This window comes from Peromyscus eremicus, chromosome 16_21 (assembly GCF_949786415.1).
Source record: "Peromyscus eremicus chromosome 16_21, PerEre_H2_v1, whole genome shotgun sequence".
NCBI classification, from domain to species: domain Eukaryota; kingdom Metazoa; phylum Chordata; class Mammalia; order Rodentia; family Cricetidae; genus Peromyscus; species Peromyscus eremicus.
In genome coordinates, this window is record NC_081432.1 from 60,596,235 (window position 1) to 60,615,096 (window position 18,862).

At 37.0% G+C, this 18,862-nt stretch overlaps 1 protein-coding gene across 2 annotated transcripts; it reads right to left on the minus strand.

Moving 5' to 3' along the window:
* Position 1: 1 nt before the first annotated feature.
* On the minus strand, positions 2-18,034 carry LOC131893969 (ankyrin repeat domain-containing protein 7-like). 2 transcript variants are annotated; one of them, XM_059244153.1, is made up of 7 exons: positions 17,629-18,034; positions 15,486-15,600; positions 15,154-15,327; positions 10,972-11,078; positions 9,992-10,129; positions 7,967-8,025; positions 2-1,472 (listed from the first exon to the last, which is right to left on the minus strand). In XM_059244153.1, the coding sequence occupies exons 1-7, from the start codon at positions 17,877-17,879 to the stop codon at positions 1,438-1,440; spliced, it is 879 nt and encodes a 292-aa protein (XP_059100136.1). In that variant the 5' UTR covers positions 17,880-18,034; the 3' UTR covers positions 2-1,437. The 2 variants fall into 2 exon arrangements, with proteins under 2 accessions (XP_059100136.1, XP_059100135.1); XM_059244152.1 differs by lacking the exon at positions 2-1,472 and adding an exon at positions 1,870-2,199.
* Positions 18,035-18,862: the final 828 nt, after the last annotated feature.

Sequence of the window (18,862 nt, forward strand, 5' to 3'; positions counted from 1 at the left end):
GTAGTGGCAGAGGATCACAGATATTTTTCATTTCAGCCCTTGGTTCTGAACATTCTCTAGCCCACCCTCTGTGATACCACATTCCTGTTTTCTATAAAGACTTCAGGTTGCTCAAGTAAGTTTCAACAGAAGAATCTATTTGTCATTTCTATCAATTAAGCACAAAAGGTAGTATAGTTTCCAAATTACATTCAACCCTATCCATTCCCAGATGATTTTCACCATCCTGTGTCTATGTAAATAACTTTATTGTCTTTAAAAAACTAATTACGAGGCCAAACTCTTAGTCCTATTGGCCTCCATGATTTTCCTTTCGAAATTGCCCTTCCCCTGTTAAAGTCATTCAAATCATCCACCATTAGGCTACTTTTAATGCTATTCTTGGAACACTTGACTCATTCCCATATTTTCCTACAGAAATTCTCAATCAAATACTGGTCAGTAAGGACTGGTCTTTTAGTGAAGGAATGCATGGGAATCTAAATTGGGCCATTTGTATGTCCACCTCCATAGAATACTGTGTTTTAGTTTTGGCTTCTCCCTCAGAGCAACTGTTTATGTATAATGTTGGATCTAGCATTCTGTGCTCAGGATATTTTTATTAGTTTTCAAAATTCCTTAAAAACTACAAATTTTTCAGATATGAGATTTTCTAATAAAACAAGAAGCAGTACCTGGCAGTCAAAAATTCTAAACTATAGGTCAAGAAACACGAGGAAAAATAAATGTACAGTAAAAAATTTCAAAATGCTTAGTGTCATGGGGAAACAAAGACTTGATAAAACAAGAAAAAAAAACCTTCCTGTACCCAGGCAGTCCAGTAGTTTGAAGAGAAAACAAAACTGAGTATAAGTTCATAATGTCCCTTATATAGATGCTCAATTGTATCAACATAACATGGTATATGTGCACATGGACTACCATTCCAATAATGTAATTCCAAGCCTTCTGTCATCTTGCTCATTTCAAACCTATGGCACTACAGACACAATTAAGAGAGGTTCCCCTCCAATCTTGATAGCAATGTAGTGTCTAAGAACAACTTTCAAAAAGAAAAACTATGGAGTTATAGACAGGTTTCTCAGGAAAACTCTAATCCAGAGTTGACACATAAGAAAAACTGGTTTTCTACATGAGATCATCTCAATGTAGTCACAGGAACAAGAGAATGCACAGGCTGACAGTTCAGTCAAGAGCTGGCAACTTGTTACCTATGGGATCATAGAATTAATCAAACTCTCTGGATGACGTTTACTAAAGTAGTAAGACACTTAGTCACAAGGATATAAAAGCTTTAAAATGTATGATTATATTAATGCATCATGGACACTAAATAAATCAGATGGAATCAGTGAAGAACACAATATTCAATAAACATTAGTTATTTTTTCTGCTTCTAATTATAAGTTAACATTCATATTCAAAGACCTTAAAATCTTACCCTGATGAAAAGACATCTTCAGGCTGATTTCCTATAATTGAATGAAAAGTAGACATATTTCAGTCGATTATATTAGTCTATAAAATATCATAGGGTAAATCTTCTAGAGTAAAAAATCTTCTAGGGTAAATAATAACTATGGAACTGGAATATAACAAATGCATCAGGAAATCTTCACCTCGTTTGGATTTATTGAATAAAAGAATGAAAGAAATTATCAGCATTTGATACCTCAAAGTAGGTGACCATGTATACTGACAACAATTCCAACTAGTGGCAAATAGTGTCATTGCCAGAATCAGTGCCTATCATAAATAAATAGCAAAGAGAGTAGTTTTCTGGAAGAACGGTACCAGGATCAATTTGAAGACAGCATAAATTTTTTTTGTTATAACACAACAAATATTCCCCAGATACACAGCTGCAATCCTTCAGGTAGGGATGAAACAACCTATCAGAGAGAACCTGAGGCAATGATCATTGTACTTATCAATCTCCCCTAAAATTATGGAAACCTATCTGGACAAGGTTTCTCATAAAGACTTGCAAGGTATCAGAAAAGAGAGGTAAGGTGAAATCAATGCTGCCTACCCTCCCGATCTCCTCTGTGGTTAGGTTCTAATGAGCTCTTTTAGATATGGTGTAGTTCTCATACTTACCTATGATGCAATAAGGTAGAAACTCAATTGCTCTTGTCACCTTTGGACATAACTACTGGTAAGATCCCCTCCTTAAGAATATATCTATTCTGCACATGGCTAAAATACAGAAGATTAAAAGTATGTACTAGGAAGGCTAGGTCAGAGAAAGTTGCTTTGGAGGTTTGTTTATTATACAACTATCAATCCATATGTAGGTATCTACATATATATCACTTAATAACTCACTTAAGGTCTTTCTACTGGGATAGAAACCTAGTTCCCTATGGTGGTATTTTATTTGTGCTGAAATGCGATTTTATTTGTATGTTAATAAAGATGCCTGGAGATCAGAAGTAAAACCGAGCCATTAAGCAGAAGTCAGGTGGTGGTGGCACATACCCTTAATCCAATCCCATGGCAGGCAGAGTCTCTGTGTGGTCAAGGACACAGCCAAGGAGTGGTGACCTGAACCCTTAATCCCAGTACCAACCATAGAGACCTGGAGGTCTGTATAGACAGGCAGTGACAGGAAAGTCATGTGGTTGGGTTTAGAGCCAATGAGAAGGCAGAACAGAAAGGCAATAAAAAGACAAGTCACACAGGAAGAAGGTCTCTCTCTCTAGAGAAGAGACAGCAGCCAGGTATTAAGATAAGGCTGTCTTGGCTCTTCACTAGTGCTCTGATCTCTTGGACTTTTAACTCTGTATTTGGCTCTGTGTTTCTTATTTACTAAGACCATTTAGAATTTTGTCTACAGTTCTCCTTTTATATAAAATAAGAAAGACCACACATGATGAGATCCTATCGACATTACCCTTGAGAAAGTATCTTCCCATGGAAAATGAAGACTAGAAATGTGCCCAAGTGGCAGAGCACCTGTCTTGCAAAAATAGGGTAAAAGTTAAAATGGGGTTGTGGATGGATAGTCAAGTATTCTCTGGTGTATGAGTGGCTTCATATTTACTGATAAACACTATAGATATTAACCACACACAATAAAAACAGAATTTAAATCTGGAATTAGTAGACTAGTTTCTTCTTTTTTTCCCCAAAGAAGAGGTTCATGATTTGCTTCATGTGTAGTATTCACATTCTAAAGGTTACTGCATATGGGAAAAAATCATGTGAAAGACTTGACTACAGTTTGGAAAAGTATGACCTCTGGAGATTGCCTTTTGGCAGTCAAGGGTCAGTTTGGCAACACAAAGCAGGAAGACAAAAATAAACAAAAATAAAAATAAAAATAGGGTCATTGGAGTAGCAAATACATAGAGTACCTCCTTCTTAAAGTATGAAACCTTGAGTTCAACACCTCACAGATAAGAATATTAATTTCTAATTATACATTTAGGAACCAGACCATTGCCATACAGTAGAGCCAGAAGTAATAACCATGTATATAAACATTTCAGTAACACTATATGATGTATTTGTTTAAATGAAAGAATTTGAATACAAAATTACCATTATTTTAGGTTTTGTGCCACCTTTATTGAATAAGTCTCTTTTTTTTTGTCACCCCCCAAAAAACTGCCCTCAGTAAACTCACACCTGCTCCAGATCCAAGCTGACAACCCTCTTTGTTTGTGAGCCACCATTGTTGGGCAATTCTCTTTTTCCATTTCCCATCCTATTATCTCCTACTACTATCTCCAAACCCACATGCCTTGCTTGAGAAATGCAGCAGGCATGGCCACCATGTTTCTTAGCTACCTTTGCTAGTTAGGTGGCTATTTCATTTTCTCTGGAAGCCAACAATCCTATTCCAGACCCAAAGCTGTGAACCCTCTGTTGCAGGAATCCTAAATGTTATTTTAATTTAAAAAAAAATGGAGCCAGATATTGGGGAAAATGCTGAAAGATCAGAGAAACAAAGAAACAAGTCATAGCCAAATCTAACCTCGCCAACTCCAGGAATCCTCTGACTGAATGCCTCTGAGTCCTCAGCTGAAAGCTCTCCAGCTGAAAAGCCTCTAGACAAAAGGGGTTCCAGCCAAAAAGCCTTTAGTTCCTGTCTCCTCATGCCTTATATACCTTTCTCCACCCAGCCATCACTTCCTTCCTAGTGTTGGGATTAAAGGCATGTGACTTCTCAGTAATGGGATTAAGGGTTGGTGCCACCACTGCTTGGCTCTGTTTCTCTCCTAGACTGATTAAATCTCATGTAGTCCAAGGTGGATATAACTCACAGAGATCCAGATGGATCTCTGCCTCCCGAGTGCTAGGATTAAAGACGTGTGGCACCACTGCCTGACCTCTACATTTAATCTAGTGGCTTGTTCTGTCCTCTTATCTTCAAGCAAATTTTATTAGAGTACACAATATATCACAACCTTTTCTGGGTAAGTCACTTCTTCCCTGTTCTGCCCCCACATTTTTTGTTTGTGGCTGTCACCATACACAGAAGACTAGGTCCAGATCAATGGCTGCAATAGATATAATACTGAAAATTTCAGCATCCCAATTAGAAAGTTCAGAGAAAAACCTTACCAATATAACAAATCAAACAAAAGATAGAATATGAGAATCTAAAGAAAAAGTAGAAAATCTATAATTAATTAGCAAATAATATTAAAAAAAAAAGAAAAAAAGCCATGCTAGAAGACCAGGCAAGAAATTTGAGATACTATCAAAGGCTCAAATCTTTGAATTCTATTGGCATACATGAGGAAACAGTATTCTCAATCAATAGCATAGACAAGATTAATAGAAAGATCACAGAGGAATTCTTCATCCAAGTAAGGAAATATATATACACACTGATACAAGAATCAAACAAAACCCAACCAGACAAGATCAGAAAAAGAAAACTCCAAAGCATATGATAGTAACACCACCAAATATACAAGACTAGGAAAAATATTGAAAGCTTAAGAAAAGAAAGTATACAAGTCATTTAGAAATGAACATGTCCAGGGCAACAGCTGAATTATTAAATAAAACTCTGAAAAGCAGAAGAGCCTGAAGCAATGAACTTCAAATACTACAAGGCCATGCATGTCAACCAGGACTCATGTGCCCAGTGAATCTGTCTGCCATAGCTGAAGAGGAAACACTTCCATGATACAAGCAGCCTGAAACAGTCATAGCAAATAATAAATTCTAAACAGACTACTAAATGTAATACTTCTAACTGAAGAGAGGAGTAAGTACAAGAGGAGACTTTTAGAAAGAAAACAAGCAAAGCTATAATTTAAGGAAATACAAAGGGCATCTAACAACACAAAACAACAGGAAAATAAAACACTGCAATCTAAGTACAACTTTCAATAACGAATCCAGATATCAATGGCCTCAACACTCCAGTCAAAAGACAAAGGCTACCTAGACAAATTAAGAAACAAAATCCAACTATCTATTGTCTATGAAAAGTCCCATCTTAGTTTAAAAGTCAAGCACCCTCTTACAATGAATGGATGCAAAATGTATTCTCAAAATGTATTCTAAGCAAACACTGTCAGGAAGCAAGCAGGTGTCGGCATACCTGAAAAATCATTTTCAAACTAAAATGAAGCAGAAGAGACAAAGATGTGCACTTCATACTAATTAAAGTGTCAACAAATACAAAATAGAATACTTACACACACACACACACACACACACACACACACACACACACACACACACATATATATATATATATATATATATATATATATATATATATATATATATATATATATGCAGGTGCACCCAACTTCACAAGAAACCTAATGGAACAAAAGGCACAGATCAACACAGACGCAATAACATTATGTGATTGCAAACACCGATTTTTCCAATTGATTGGTCATCCAGCCCAAATACATACAATCTCAGAATTAAATGACATCTTCCTTCAATTGACCTAACCAATAATTAAATATTCCACCTCAACACCAAAGAATATATATTCCACTCAGCAGCACAAAGAGGCTCCTCTTAAATAGAGCATATGCCTAGAGACAAAGGAAACTTTAAGAAATACGGAAAATTGAAATAATGCCATGTACAGTATGCAACCATTGAGTCATAAAAGTTAAAATTGACAGCAAAATAAACTCCAGTATGCATATAAACAAATAAATGACCTAATGATCCAAGTCAAGAATTTGAAGAAAAACAAACAAGAACAAACCAAACCCCCAAACAGTAGATAGTAAGAAATAATAAAAAGTAAATGAATTAAATAGAAAAAAAGAAAACTGTACAAAGAACTAATGAATCTAATAGCTATTTTTCTGAGAAGATAAAGATGACCCACTGACTCCTTCATCAAGATTCTCTTGAGTCCCACACCAGAATGTAGACATGAAGCAGAGATCAGCAGAGTCTAGGGATCCCAGTCTCAGTTGATAAATCAACATTACAACTCCAGCATCTCTAGCTCAGGGAACATCACAGAACAGGCAGAGGGAAAGACTGCAAACATCAGGAAGTCTGCTGTGAAACAGTCTCTCATGGAAATGGCTACATTAACAAGATCTGAACAGAGACAATATCAATAGACATGCTAAGGAAGAAGTAGGGAGGAATCTCCGAGGGCCATGCTCCTGGACAAGGAATTGCAGGAAACTAATGACTGCTGAGATAGGGATAGTGAGTCTCTCTCAGACAGGAACCCCTAATTGCTTGACTGATGAAATTGTAGTCAGCACTGAAACCATGTAACTACAAACAAGAAAACTGAACTCAGTAGGTTGTAGTTACACATTTGTGTCTCTGTGTGTGAATGAGTGCATTGAAGAGTAATTATAAGGGAAGAAGAGACTATCAATTTGAGACCTGCGGGGACATGGAAGAAGCGGGAGTGTGGGGAGAGTGCTGGAGGGAAGAAAGGGAAGTGGGAAAGTGATCTAATTGTACTTTAGTTAAAATCTATAGAAAAGAAAACATTCCTTTAATAACATACACAGGAAAGGAAATCATAAAAGGATTGAATATTGTGTCTTGTTTAGCCATACAAATCATGTTTTCTATGATATGTATGAAAAAGTAATTGTGTTCACTTACTGCAATGCATTCATTTTTACTGTGAGAAAATAATGTGGTTTTTTTTATAATGTGTGTGGGTAGCTAAGAAGACAACTTAGAAGTTAACAGCATGCTTTGCTCTTCAAGAGGACCTGTGTTCTGCTCTCAGAACCTATGTGGTATTTTACAATCACCTGTCACTCCAGTTCCAAAGAATACAACACCATCTTCTCTCTCCCACAAGCACCAGACATGAACATGGTGCACATGCCTGGTGTACATGCAGGCAAAAGCACTCACACATGAAATAAAATAAACAAATAAAATGAATTACAATACAGTGTAGTGGAACTATTAATGAAGTAGACACTATGTCAACGTTTTTAGAAAAAAAAATGTATGAAGTACACTAAAATGTGCTGTGGGCTGGGGAGAGGCTGGCATCTCATCACAGTATGGTAGTTTAAAAAATATTTTTACATGCAAGTATGTAATTCTGGTGCAAAACTGAGAAACTTTTTAACCAAGCAGTTTCATACAACTAATTTCTTAAACAATTCAGCCGTCAATAGGCACTTGGTTTTTAAAACTGCCTAGGAGGAGCTGGAGAGAGGAATGTAAAGGAGGAAAGGATATTAATTCTATCATAATTTAAATGCATTTTAAAAATAAAAACTGCTCTTTGCGAGTGAAGGGGAAGGGGAACACTCATCCACTCACCCAAAGGTAAGGGCATACAAACATATAACCACTATGGAAATCTGTTTGGCCATTATTCAAGAAGCTGGTTATGGATCCACCTCAAGATCCAGCTACACGATTCTTGGGTATATACCCAGATAATATCTAATTACAGAGAATTGAAAAATTCTAAATGCAACATTTTTAATCTAAAGAAGGGCTACAGAGAAGGAAACTTCAAAAGACTTACGTGTGAAGGTATTTTGTTGTTTCCAGAGAAGTAAGTCGTGCTGAATAATCACCATTTTTCTGCCAAGTATGGAAATGGTGGTAAACAACGTTATTATTTTAATATGGATGGAAAACCATTTATCAATATATTAAATATTTAAGATATTTCAAAGACAATATAAGATTCCATCAAGTCATCTGGACATACCCTTCAAATTTATTAGTTCTAAAAGATTTTACAAAGTGTCTCATTTTAGAAGGAAAGAACAGTGTGAGATGGTGTAGATTTACTATGGTTCAAATCATCTGGATTAACTTGACAGGATGGAAAATGCCCTAATATAGGAAGGAGTCCTAAGTATTCTTGCTCTGGGAAAGTGTTTCCTTAGGCTCCAACTTAAGTTTCCAAAAACTCAGGATTTCCCTACTTTAGTTTAAAAGTTTGCTATGAAAATTTCACCACCTAAAAACAGGCACAGAAATAGCAAAGCAGTATCTAACTTGCTTCTCAGTCTTGATCTGATTAGAATCCTAAATGAAAGCACTCTGTAATTCATGAATGGACCTATTATCAAATGCTACAGAATTCAGAATTTGATATTACTGAAATAAAGAGTAAGCCCATGGTGAGAACACTAATGAATTCCAAGACATAGGTTGCTCTATTGCTGGTCTTCCTTTAGCCAAGAAGGAAACAATGATCTGAGTTTTGTCATAATGATCCTGAATCGCCATGCTTACCATCAACCTACACGGAAGACAAAAATCATTTTTTATACATGTTATAAGTATACTCATGGGCTGTGATGGGGCTTAAATACTGAATACAGTTAATATAATTTAGATTCACAGAATTGTATTCCGTGTCTTCCTTCTGAGGCAGAGTTGTGAAATATCCTGAAATCTTGAGGTAAAGATTCAAGTATCTTGAAAAATGTTCCTTTTCACAGAAAAAGCACTTAGTGGGCCAATCACTTTCTGTCATCTTCCCTGGGAAAGGCGCTAGAGGTCTGTCACAAACACAGATTGTGCTACAGAGGATGATACAAAGGAACCCTTGCCTACAGATTACTATGAAAGAAAGAAAGCTCTGGCCTCTTTCTGCAAGTGCTTGGATTCATGGGATAATTTAGTATATCTGCAAACCCATTTGATGGCTGAAAAGAGAGACTCCTCCAAAGTATCGTGCCATGATGGTCTTCTAGGATACTGGAGTGCTTTGAATAAGTGATAAGGTTCAGATGCCTAGCAACAGCTTTGGAGAAATCTTAAGAGTTTTAGCTGCCAGAGAACACTGTTATATTAGGAGAAAATTTGAATTTTCAAGCACATAGTTGAATTTTCAACTACCCTTTCCTCATGGCTCCATAACTATTATGATAAAGATACAGATCAGTAGGTACAACCTGATAATCAAGTTTATTTAACACTGGACTAAAAGACAGGTGTAATCACATTAAATCCCCATGAATAAATGCTTCCTAAGTTTTCCTCATGTATGCCATATCTATCTGATATATGTAGGAATTTTTACTTTCTTGGACTGAGGGAGCATGTTAGATTGTTGAGCATTCAGGTAATAAGTTCGATGAAATATTTGGAAGATAAGTGTGAAGATTTTCTATCAAACTACAAGTATTTAGATTCAAAGAAGTAACTCAAAAACTAAAATTCTGTGCCATGCATTGCTTTATTTTTGGAACGACCAGAGCATGCTGGGATCTTGAAAGATAAAGATATTAAGGCTTCCAAAAGAGAGTTTAGCCATGAAGTTGAGTGGTAAAATAAACGCCTCATACATTCAAGCCCCTGAGTGTGATTCTCAGCATCATCATAGATCAGTCTTGAGATTAAGACTCTTGCACACCCGTTGCTATTCTGACCAATCTATCCCTTTGCTTGTCTCATGGCAAGTGGAGTTGACTAAAATGCTTCCATTCCAAAAGCATTTAAATAATGAAGTCACGCTTGGTTAAAATACAACATTGGTAAATATTTCATGTCTAAATTTAGTTTCAATTAGCGTTTTAACTTCTGGACTTACGTTTTGCGTTTCCCCATAATGGCATAATAAAGAGCACTCCATCCAAATGTGTCCTTTAACTGGTGATCAACACCTTTCTTCAGTAAAATTTCAACCATAATTTCACAATCCCATCTAACAGCATACATGAGTGTTGTTCTAGAATGACAGAGGCAATTCAATTACTTAAATGGTGAACTGTATACATTTTACCATATAAGTATAAGGCCTTTGTGTGAAGAATGGACCATTAACTAAGTAGCCTTAAGCATCCTGAAAGCAGAGTTCAGATTCCTAAAATATGTCCAAGGCTAAAACTAGAAAACAAGCAGAAAACTTCTTAGCCCACTATGATACTTTATAGAGTAGAATTTGTATTTTAAATTGTTTATGGTGAATAACTGTTTGGAGAAAATTGACCAGAAGTACAAAAAGCTTTATATGAAAAAGAACACCATTTCCTTCCTATTCTATTAAAATACAATTCACTGTTAAATATGGAATCGCAATTTGCGTAAAATGATAGTAATAATGTTATCAAATAATTTTAATGTTAAAAATGAATGTTTTCAATTCCTGATACTAATATCATGCCATATATGTAAGTTTACAACTACCATTCATGTATCATCCTTCTCTGCACACCACCAAAAGTATTTGAAGATTAAAGGGTGTTCACAAGGTTGTGTGATTGCAAACTTGAAAACACTGGAACTGACACTGTAAATGTACAATCTAATATAAATGCTATCAACTCATAGAAGATCATATGGCAGTCAAAATAAAAATCAAAATAAAAACCTCTCATTATGAAAGGGAATATGAACCTGACTATCGTTCTTTGGCATAACCATTTCATGTAATAGATATTTTTAGATATGTAACTGATTTTTTATTGACTTTTTCTAATCTAGTCCCATAACACATTTGAAATGAATGATTTTTACTATTCTAGACTATTTTCAACACAAGTAGTGTTTTAAAAATGCAAAGTGTGGTACCTTAGATATTGATCAGATACGTGAAGATTCGCACCGTGTGTGATTAGGTATGCTGCCATGCGGGGTTTCCTTTCTCGGAGTGCTAGCAGCAGAGGGGTCAACCCATCCTGTAATGATATCAATTAATCACTCTCAATACCGCATATTTCACAACTGAACTGAAAATCATATATGTAGCCCTGTGATCGTAATGTTTACCATAGACTTGACCACAGTAGTCTTTTCCTTATTAGCCTAATGCACCTGCTAACGATCCTCAAGATTGCAATGTTCTAACCATGGCTACGGTTGTCACAAAGTCCTCTAGTCCATTACAGAACTCATGTGACACCCATGGACCTGTGGTTCCTGTCACAGAAGTTGTCATGGTACTTTGAAGCCATGGCACTCTCCCCTCAGAGTTTATCTGAAGAGACACACACCGACACACAGTGGCAAAGGTGTTAGATCCTAAGTTGCATGGATGAGCAAAATTGTCTTTCCTATGTCAGAAATTCTCCTGTATTTCAAAAGACAGTTATGTGGCAGATGTAGCATTTCCCAACAGAAAAATTCAATTAAGGACGATGACAAAACTATGGAATTGTCCAGTATTTAAAACCTGATTTCTGAAGTACTGTTTGGCAAATCTTCTGTGGGGCAAATATCAGTCAGCAACAGCAGAAGTTGTTTCACAGGCACAATTCTCAGAGTATTGTAATGATGTGGTATTTGCTGAGGACACAGAGGAAGCTCTTCGTGATTCTCCATTCAGGAAGGGCCAAGGGTAACAATGTCTGCCTCTTGCTCGGAACAGGTCACCAAAGAAATGACCTCAAAGTGAGTAAGATCTCAAAGAATCTTTTTTTTTTTTTTTTTTTAACTCACAAAGATCCGCCTGTCTCTGCCTCCCGAGTGCTGGAATTAAAGGCGTGTGCCACCACCGCCCAACTCAAAGAATCTTTGATTGCTTACCTTGAAATGTATTCTGTCCTGTTACAAGTTGAAAACGGTCTTAGTGTTTAGAAAATCCAGTACATTTTTAAAATGTTTTTATTTATATTATTTTTAGACAGTTTCCTACATGAGATCTGTATTTACATAGTTTCTACACCCTCACTCCTCCAGCTCCCCCTAACTCCCTGTGAAATTCAGGACCTGTTTTTTATTACTGTCACACACATGTGTATTATGTACAACCTACTGGTTCCATGTAATGTGAGCAGACTCTCTTTTTTATGTCTCTGCCTCTCCTTTTCTCTTTCCCTCCCCCTCTGTCTCTCTCTTCCTGTATGTGTGTTGGTTTGTGTGTGTGTGTGTGTGTGTGTCCATGTGTGTGCATGTGCATGTGTGTAAGTGTGTGTGTTTAAGCATGGCCACTGTGGTTGGATAAACTATTGAGGAGTTTAGAGTGTATCCCTGGAGAAAATTGAATTCTACTCTCAGCAGTTATGGATAATGGGCAACTCTTGATTTACGAGTGTAGTTTTGAAGTTTCCCCTATCAAGTGTTTGCATGTCAACTGGTGTTTTCCTTGTGCACGTCTTCTTTAGGCAACCATATTATTGAGATTTCATAGATGAATTATCCCTTTTGTATCTAGAAGACACTTTTCTGCAACAGTCATCCTGGTCACTGGAACTCAGAGTTTTTTTGTTTGTTTGTTTGTTTTTTCAGAACTTTCTTTCTCAGTGTCACCTGAAACTTAAGTGTGGGCATTGTATTGTAGATGTAGGATTGTGGTAGGCACCCATGGTCCTTTGGTCTTTGCATTTTCACTAGTTGTGGATCTCTGTTATACTCTGTATTTGCTGCATTTTAATCATCATTGAATCTAAGTCCAATTTACTGAGTGACTGTACTGTACTATAGCTAGTGCATACAGATCTGTGTAATGGAAGTTTTAGAGATGGGCAAGGCATTGCTTTCTTTCTGGTTTATATTTTGCTTAGAAAACAACCTAAGCAGGAATCAAAATAGAGCAATAATTTAAAAGTATTTTAAACATTAGAATTCAGAAATGAAGACACAACCGTAATCCCATCAATAGAGTGCAGGGTATTATTGCAGGAAGATCGTGACTTCTAAGAGAGTCTGGGCTACATAGTGAAACCCTATCTAAAAAATTAATATTGGAAGTCTATGATGATTTTAGGATCATCAATATCAGTGAGATTAAAACGATGTATTGTAATTTACATGAAGTTATGCAACAAGGGGTGAAAAAGCCTTGCCCAACTGCACAGCTAACAAAATACACAGTGCCAGGCAGGTAAAAATTCCCTAGACTTTTTGGGAGTTCCAGACATTTCCCAAACAATATGAGCTACTGCCAGTGCTCTTGGTTGCCTCCAGTCACTTAAGTGTAAGGTCTTGCTACAAAAGACACCAAATCCTTTGGAGAAAAGACTAGCAGGAATAAAGCTGGAACTAACCCAGTGATTCCTACCCAAGTACTAGCTTCCTGTGGTGCTCTGTAAACTGCCAAGGGAGAAAAGGAATCTTCAGACATCCTAAATTTATATCAAACACTAAGAAATAAGGCTAGTAGACTGAAACACCTGTATCGGCAAAGCAGGTGAAATGGGGGAATACAGCTCTGGTTTGTTAGCAAATAAAACACACTTGGAGGTTGGATTGTGGAAGTACCTCCTGCAGGGAACCATTCCATCATAGGGGCTCAAAAGCAAAATGATTTGATTTGTTATAGTCAGGATGAAGCATAGTTTTAAAAATTCACCTAGAGATTGAGCGTGCACTGCATTCCTGGAGAAAACGGAGGTTATGAATGGACTGCGCTGTTCCATAGCCCTTGGGATTGTTTACTAAAATTTTAACCTCTGCTGCATGCATACTAATGGATGTGTGGAAATCAAGTGCTTGTAGTGCAATGTACCGTGCTTCAGTTGCAAATATTCCGTCTGTGATAGCAGTTTGAAAGTGAAGTGTCACCCACAGCCTGAAGTGATTTATATCCCAGCACAGCTTGTCAATATTTTGGGTAGGTGTTGAAGCTTTTGGAATTGGATATTTGACGGGTGTGATATTGGTATGTAGGCAGTTTTGGGGTACACCTATTCTGAGTTTTTCAAGAGGCCACTGATTCTGTTTCTGTGGAGATATGAGGAGGAAGGAAGGATTACAAGTTCCTGATACCACAGACAAAGCTATACCCAGCTGCCTATAGGAAGTTATCTTGATGGCTAACCAATGAAGAGAACCCAGCCCCTGGTGGGTGGCACCACAGCCTTGTTTCAGAGCACGGCTGTGTAAGACTTTACAGAGATAGCTGCAGAGTAAGCAAACAGGCATCCTGGACTCATTCATTTCTCCCTCTCTTGAGGATAGATGATATGTCAACAGCTTTCTCAAGATCCTGATTCTGTGCTTTGCCCAGTAATACACAGTAACTTGGAAATGTAAGTCAAATAATCCTTTTAGTCCATTATCTATTTTTATAAATATTTTCCATGGCTCCATAAAAGTAAGCTAAATTCTCTAATACTGATTTCAATAAATTAACATTTACTTCTCCCCCTTTGGAAATAATTTTGAGAGCTATATTCAATGCAATTTAATCGTATTCACCCCTTCCCTTTCACTACTTTCCAAATGCACCCCTCTTCTGTACCCACCCATCTTTCTAACCTTATTGATATAAACCTCCTCTCAAGTCTCTGGGGTCACTGTAGAAGATCAGGTTAAAGCTTGTAAGAGCCAGGTCCACTGGATGACCAAAAGCAAAGAGTGTCTCATGGGCACACCAGCGTAGATGTTCATATGCCATCACAGTCACCGTGAAAACATTCAGAAGACCGTTGGAAGCTCAAGTGACACAAAATGTCATTATGCAAGCAGGAATTTAGCATGAAGTTCTGCTCTGAGCTGAGAACTTCTTGACAGTTATAGCTGCTAGGACTGGATAGTCATTTTCATTTAAAGGTGTGGCCTGGGTGGACTGAGCATGCTCCAGTGGATGGTCACATACCCAAGAGTATGTGGGCAGCACGAATTGGACTCAATGGGGTAAAAAACAAACTATAACAACATATCTATACTTAGATGGATACCGATCAAGTTATTTCAAAGTGCCAGTCAAGTAATACTTCAACTTCTAAACGTGAAAAAATTGGACCAAGATATGACAACTGTTAAAGCATATAGTTTTCAAATACTTGGGGATTCAATTTAGAAAATTTTTACCTTTGTAGTATCTTCAATGTTTCCCCCAAATTGAAGAAGACTGCTGGCAATATCTGGCCTGTCTACATACACTGCATGGTGGATCGCTGCTTCTCCGTTGCAGTCTTTGATATTGGGATCTGCTCCATTAACAAGTAGGACAGTCACGATCTCTGTCTCCCAGCTTTGTACAGCCTGTGGATATCGTTACCAGGAAAACACTGTCAATTTAAAGAACACACAAGAAACTTCCCCCAGCTTTCACCATGATTTATATTTAAGTGACTTTAATTTTACTTTCATTCTAAACACTTAGATCAACTTAATTACTGAAATTGAAGTCTTTGAAATACCTTCATTAGTGGTGTGGACATTTGATTGTCAAGGGCATTAATCTCACAGTGCTTAAATATCAGAAAATGAACCAGATTGACACGGCCGTAGAAGCACGCAAAGTGGAGCGCAGTTCTGTGGGAATGAGAGACATTTTGAAGGAAAACTGTAAGGCACTATTATCAACATACACAATCACTCTGGCATTTATAAATATTATATAGTATTTAAGTCCATAGACCCATAAAAATATTTAACTTCATTCAAAATTTATTTTTATTTGCTCTTATAATTTACTGTATTTAAAAATTTATTGCAACTATCATTTATCGCAGTGTGAATAATACACACAGCTGTTGCAGCCTAGATAAGTGCTCTATTAGTGAACTACGTAGTAAAGAGCAGCCTATTTGAGCAAAAAGAACATGACTATTGGGTGAACTCATTTTCAGTTTGAATCCTACTCTAGACACTACCATCAACCAACTACTTCTCAGCCTTCCTGTGTTGTGAATTCTTGTCCAGAAAATGGGTGTTAAAAGGAATACTTCTATCAAATTAGGATGACTCAATTAGATTCTTTGCAACTATTCAGAAAATATTCTTCAACAACAACTTAACAATCTTTTCGGTATTTAAGTTATGAATGTTAACACTGTAATAAACATATTTCAAGTCAATGTTAGTTCCATTATCTCTATTTTGTAAATATATTAAGGAGTATAAATTTTAGAGTCTAAGGATATCTCTTCAAAACTTGAGACAAGTTCTGCAATAAACTTATGCTTCTGCTGCCTCAGCCTGCAAAGAGCTTGGATTGTAGATATGACACACCACTGAGCTTGAGATTTGGTTTTTCACGCATTTTAACTCAGCTAAAATTGAAATGTCATTTACAATTCATAATGTACAACAGTGACTGCCAAAACTTAAAGACAATTTTTAATACATAAGATAGCATGTCATTGTGCCATGCATGGTGTCTCTACTAAGTGAAATGTGATATATAATGTGATATACATATACATACATATATACATATCCATAAATATAAAACATTTCTAGACTTTTACTGGATTTTTTAAAGAAAGCTATGAAATGTACTATTGATAAAAACTGAAAATTATCAACAGCAAAATCTAAATGCACAGCAAACTTGGCTTTGATTTTTAAGGAACTTTAATTCAAAGGAAGTAAGTATGGAACTTCAAGTCAAATACATAAGAATGCCCATTTTTGATAATAGTTAAATTCATAGCATACAGAGAAATTAGATGTATGCTATGTCTAACGTCAGTATCTAATATCAATTTCACGAGGGAGATTTAGGACACTGTGGGCCACCTCTAGTAAACCCAAAATTGGGAAAGCAAGACAGTTTGTTGATTTGTAAATCATGAAATTCACTGCAAGTTCCATTCACCTCTATCAGAAGTAAGTAAAGAGGTCAGAAGTAACTCTCAGAGAACTTGGAGCTTGTCAGCACATTGTGTTATTAAAATGGTGGCTGATCAAGGCCACACTGAATAAACTTTCAGAAACATATGAAGTAATGAGTGAAGGAACTTAAGAGAAATTTACGGAGATGGGAGAGTGATATCCCCAGGAAACTAGTGAGAAACAACAAGAAAATGAAGGAGGAGCAGGAAAAGGAGCACACACCCATCTGTCAAGTTTAGATTATTTCTGTTATTTTCAGTGAGGAATATAAATGTTAGTACACACAGATAGAAGATCCATATTGAATGTTTTTGGGTGATTTTAGGTGGGAGGAAGACATTATGAGGAACACTACTTGATCTCTGTAGTTTCTACAGTTTACACAACATTGTGTTTATTAGGTACATTGAAATTAATTCCCATTTCTTTATAGTTTGTTAGATTATTCTATTGTGTATTCAATGCTCCATAAGAAAATGCTCCATAGGGGAATTACGGGGTGACAGTAAACCTGCTGGAGCTTTAGTCTTATGGTTCTCCTCCAGAAGAAGAAGATCTGGACACTGGACCTGTGTGATCACGGGTACCAAGGAGACTGTAGTCCAGAAAGCACAGCTGGTCTCTCCTCACCCCTATTGCCCTCAACAGAGCTAGGAAAGGTAGGCTTCTCCCATCACTCAATTTCCTCAAGGCCCCTCATCCTTATCTTCCAAGTGTTCTTACCGTTTCCCTTCATCCTCATCATTCACATGAAATTGTTTCTTCCTGAGGAGACGCACCACCACTTTGAGCTTTCCCATGCATACTGCCTCATGAAATTGGTTTTCAGGGTCATAAGGCTGGCGGTACCTGTCTTCAGTTCCACAGTGAAAGCAGGACAAGTATCCCGTTCCCCTGCTTGGGCCGTCACAAAACCCCAAGGGGGTTTTCGGCTCCTTCTTAAAGCAGAAGAGCTTCCTCAGGGTGGACAACATAGCTGTGACCACCTTTCTATCAACTCAACACTAAGTAATTTTAGGAAATGATGAACTTTTAACCACTGACCGTCTAACAACCAGAGCCTAACTCTGCGACTCTCACAAGTGCGAGGCTATGGTTTGACCAGTAAAACTGAAGCATGCAGTTATAGAACAGTCGTTGCTAAGCAACACTGGTAAACAAAAGCAAGCTCGTTCTTCCTCAGGCATAACTGACAGTTTATGGAGCAAATAGTGCTCACTGCGCATGTGCAATATAAGTGTGGCGGTCTCCTGGGCTTTAGTTTGTGTATATCCTGCAAGATCTCGATCTCTTTATTTCTTTATTCCCCACAACAATCTTGCTTGGTACTTACTTTCTTTGTGGGTGTAATTACTCATTATGATATCTTTTTTTGGTTTTGTTCTTGTTTTGCTGAGTGTTTGTTTTTTTATTTCCTTTTTCACTAAGAGGTCAAGGATGGGCTTGTCTTTGTAAGGAAATTTCTCTCTTGAAGCTTCTCCCTGATATTTTTGGTTCAGTGTTCTTTGAATTTTCAGTGTAGTGAAAAGCTGTAAAATTACTATTTTCTGAGCTCAGAAGTGATGGTACACACCTTAATCCCAGCCTTTGGCAGGAGGCAGAGACAAATGGATTTCTGTGAGTTTGAGGTCAGTCTGGTCTAGTGAGCCAGAGCTGCATAGTGAGAACCTCCTTAAGAAAATGAAATGAAAAAATGTTTTTAATTTCACATGATTTCAATACTAAGTGGAGAAGTTTTTATCCAGTCATGTCTGTTGTGATTCTAAATGTATTCTGTGTACTTGGGTCTATTTATTTCTCTTGATATGAGGAAATTTCTGCTGTTGTTTCATAGAACATATTTTCTATCCCTGAATATCTCCACACATTATCTGTAGTGTTAGATACATATATTTGCTGTGTGAGGTACTTTTGAAAGAGAATGTACCCACAGGTTTAGATAATTGAACACTTGTTC

Excerpts from the sequence above, each read along its gene's own strand:
- LOC131893969 (XM_059244152.1), bottom strand. The coding sequence starts at position 17,879 with ATGTTGTCCACCCTGAGGAAGCTCTTCTGCTTTAAGAAGGAGCCGAAA. Across the intron at positions 11,079-15,153 it reads ACATTGAAGATACTACAAAG|GATGGGTTGACCCCTCTGCT; the intron begins GTAAAAATTTTC and ends ATATCATTACAG. Across the intron at positions 2,200-7,966 it reads ACAACAAAATACCTTCACAC|CCATGTGCAGAATAGATATA; the intron begins GTAAGTCTTTTG and ends TCTGTATTTTAG.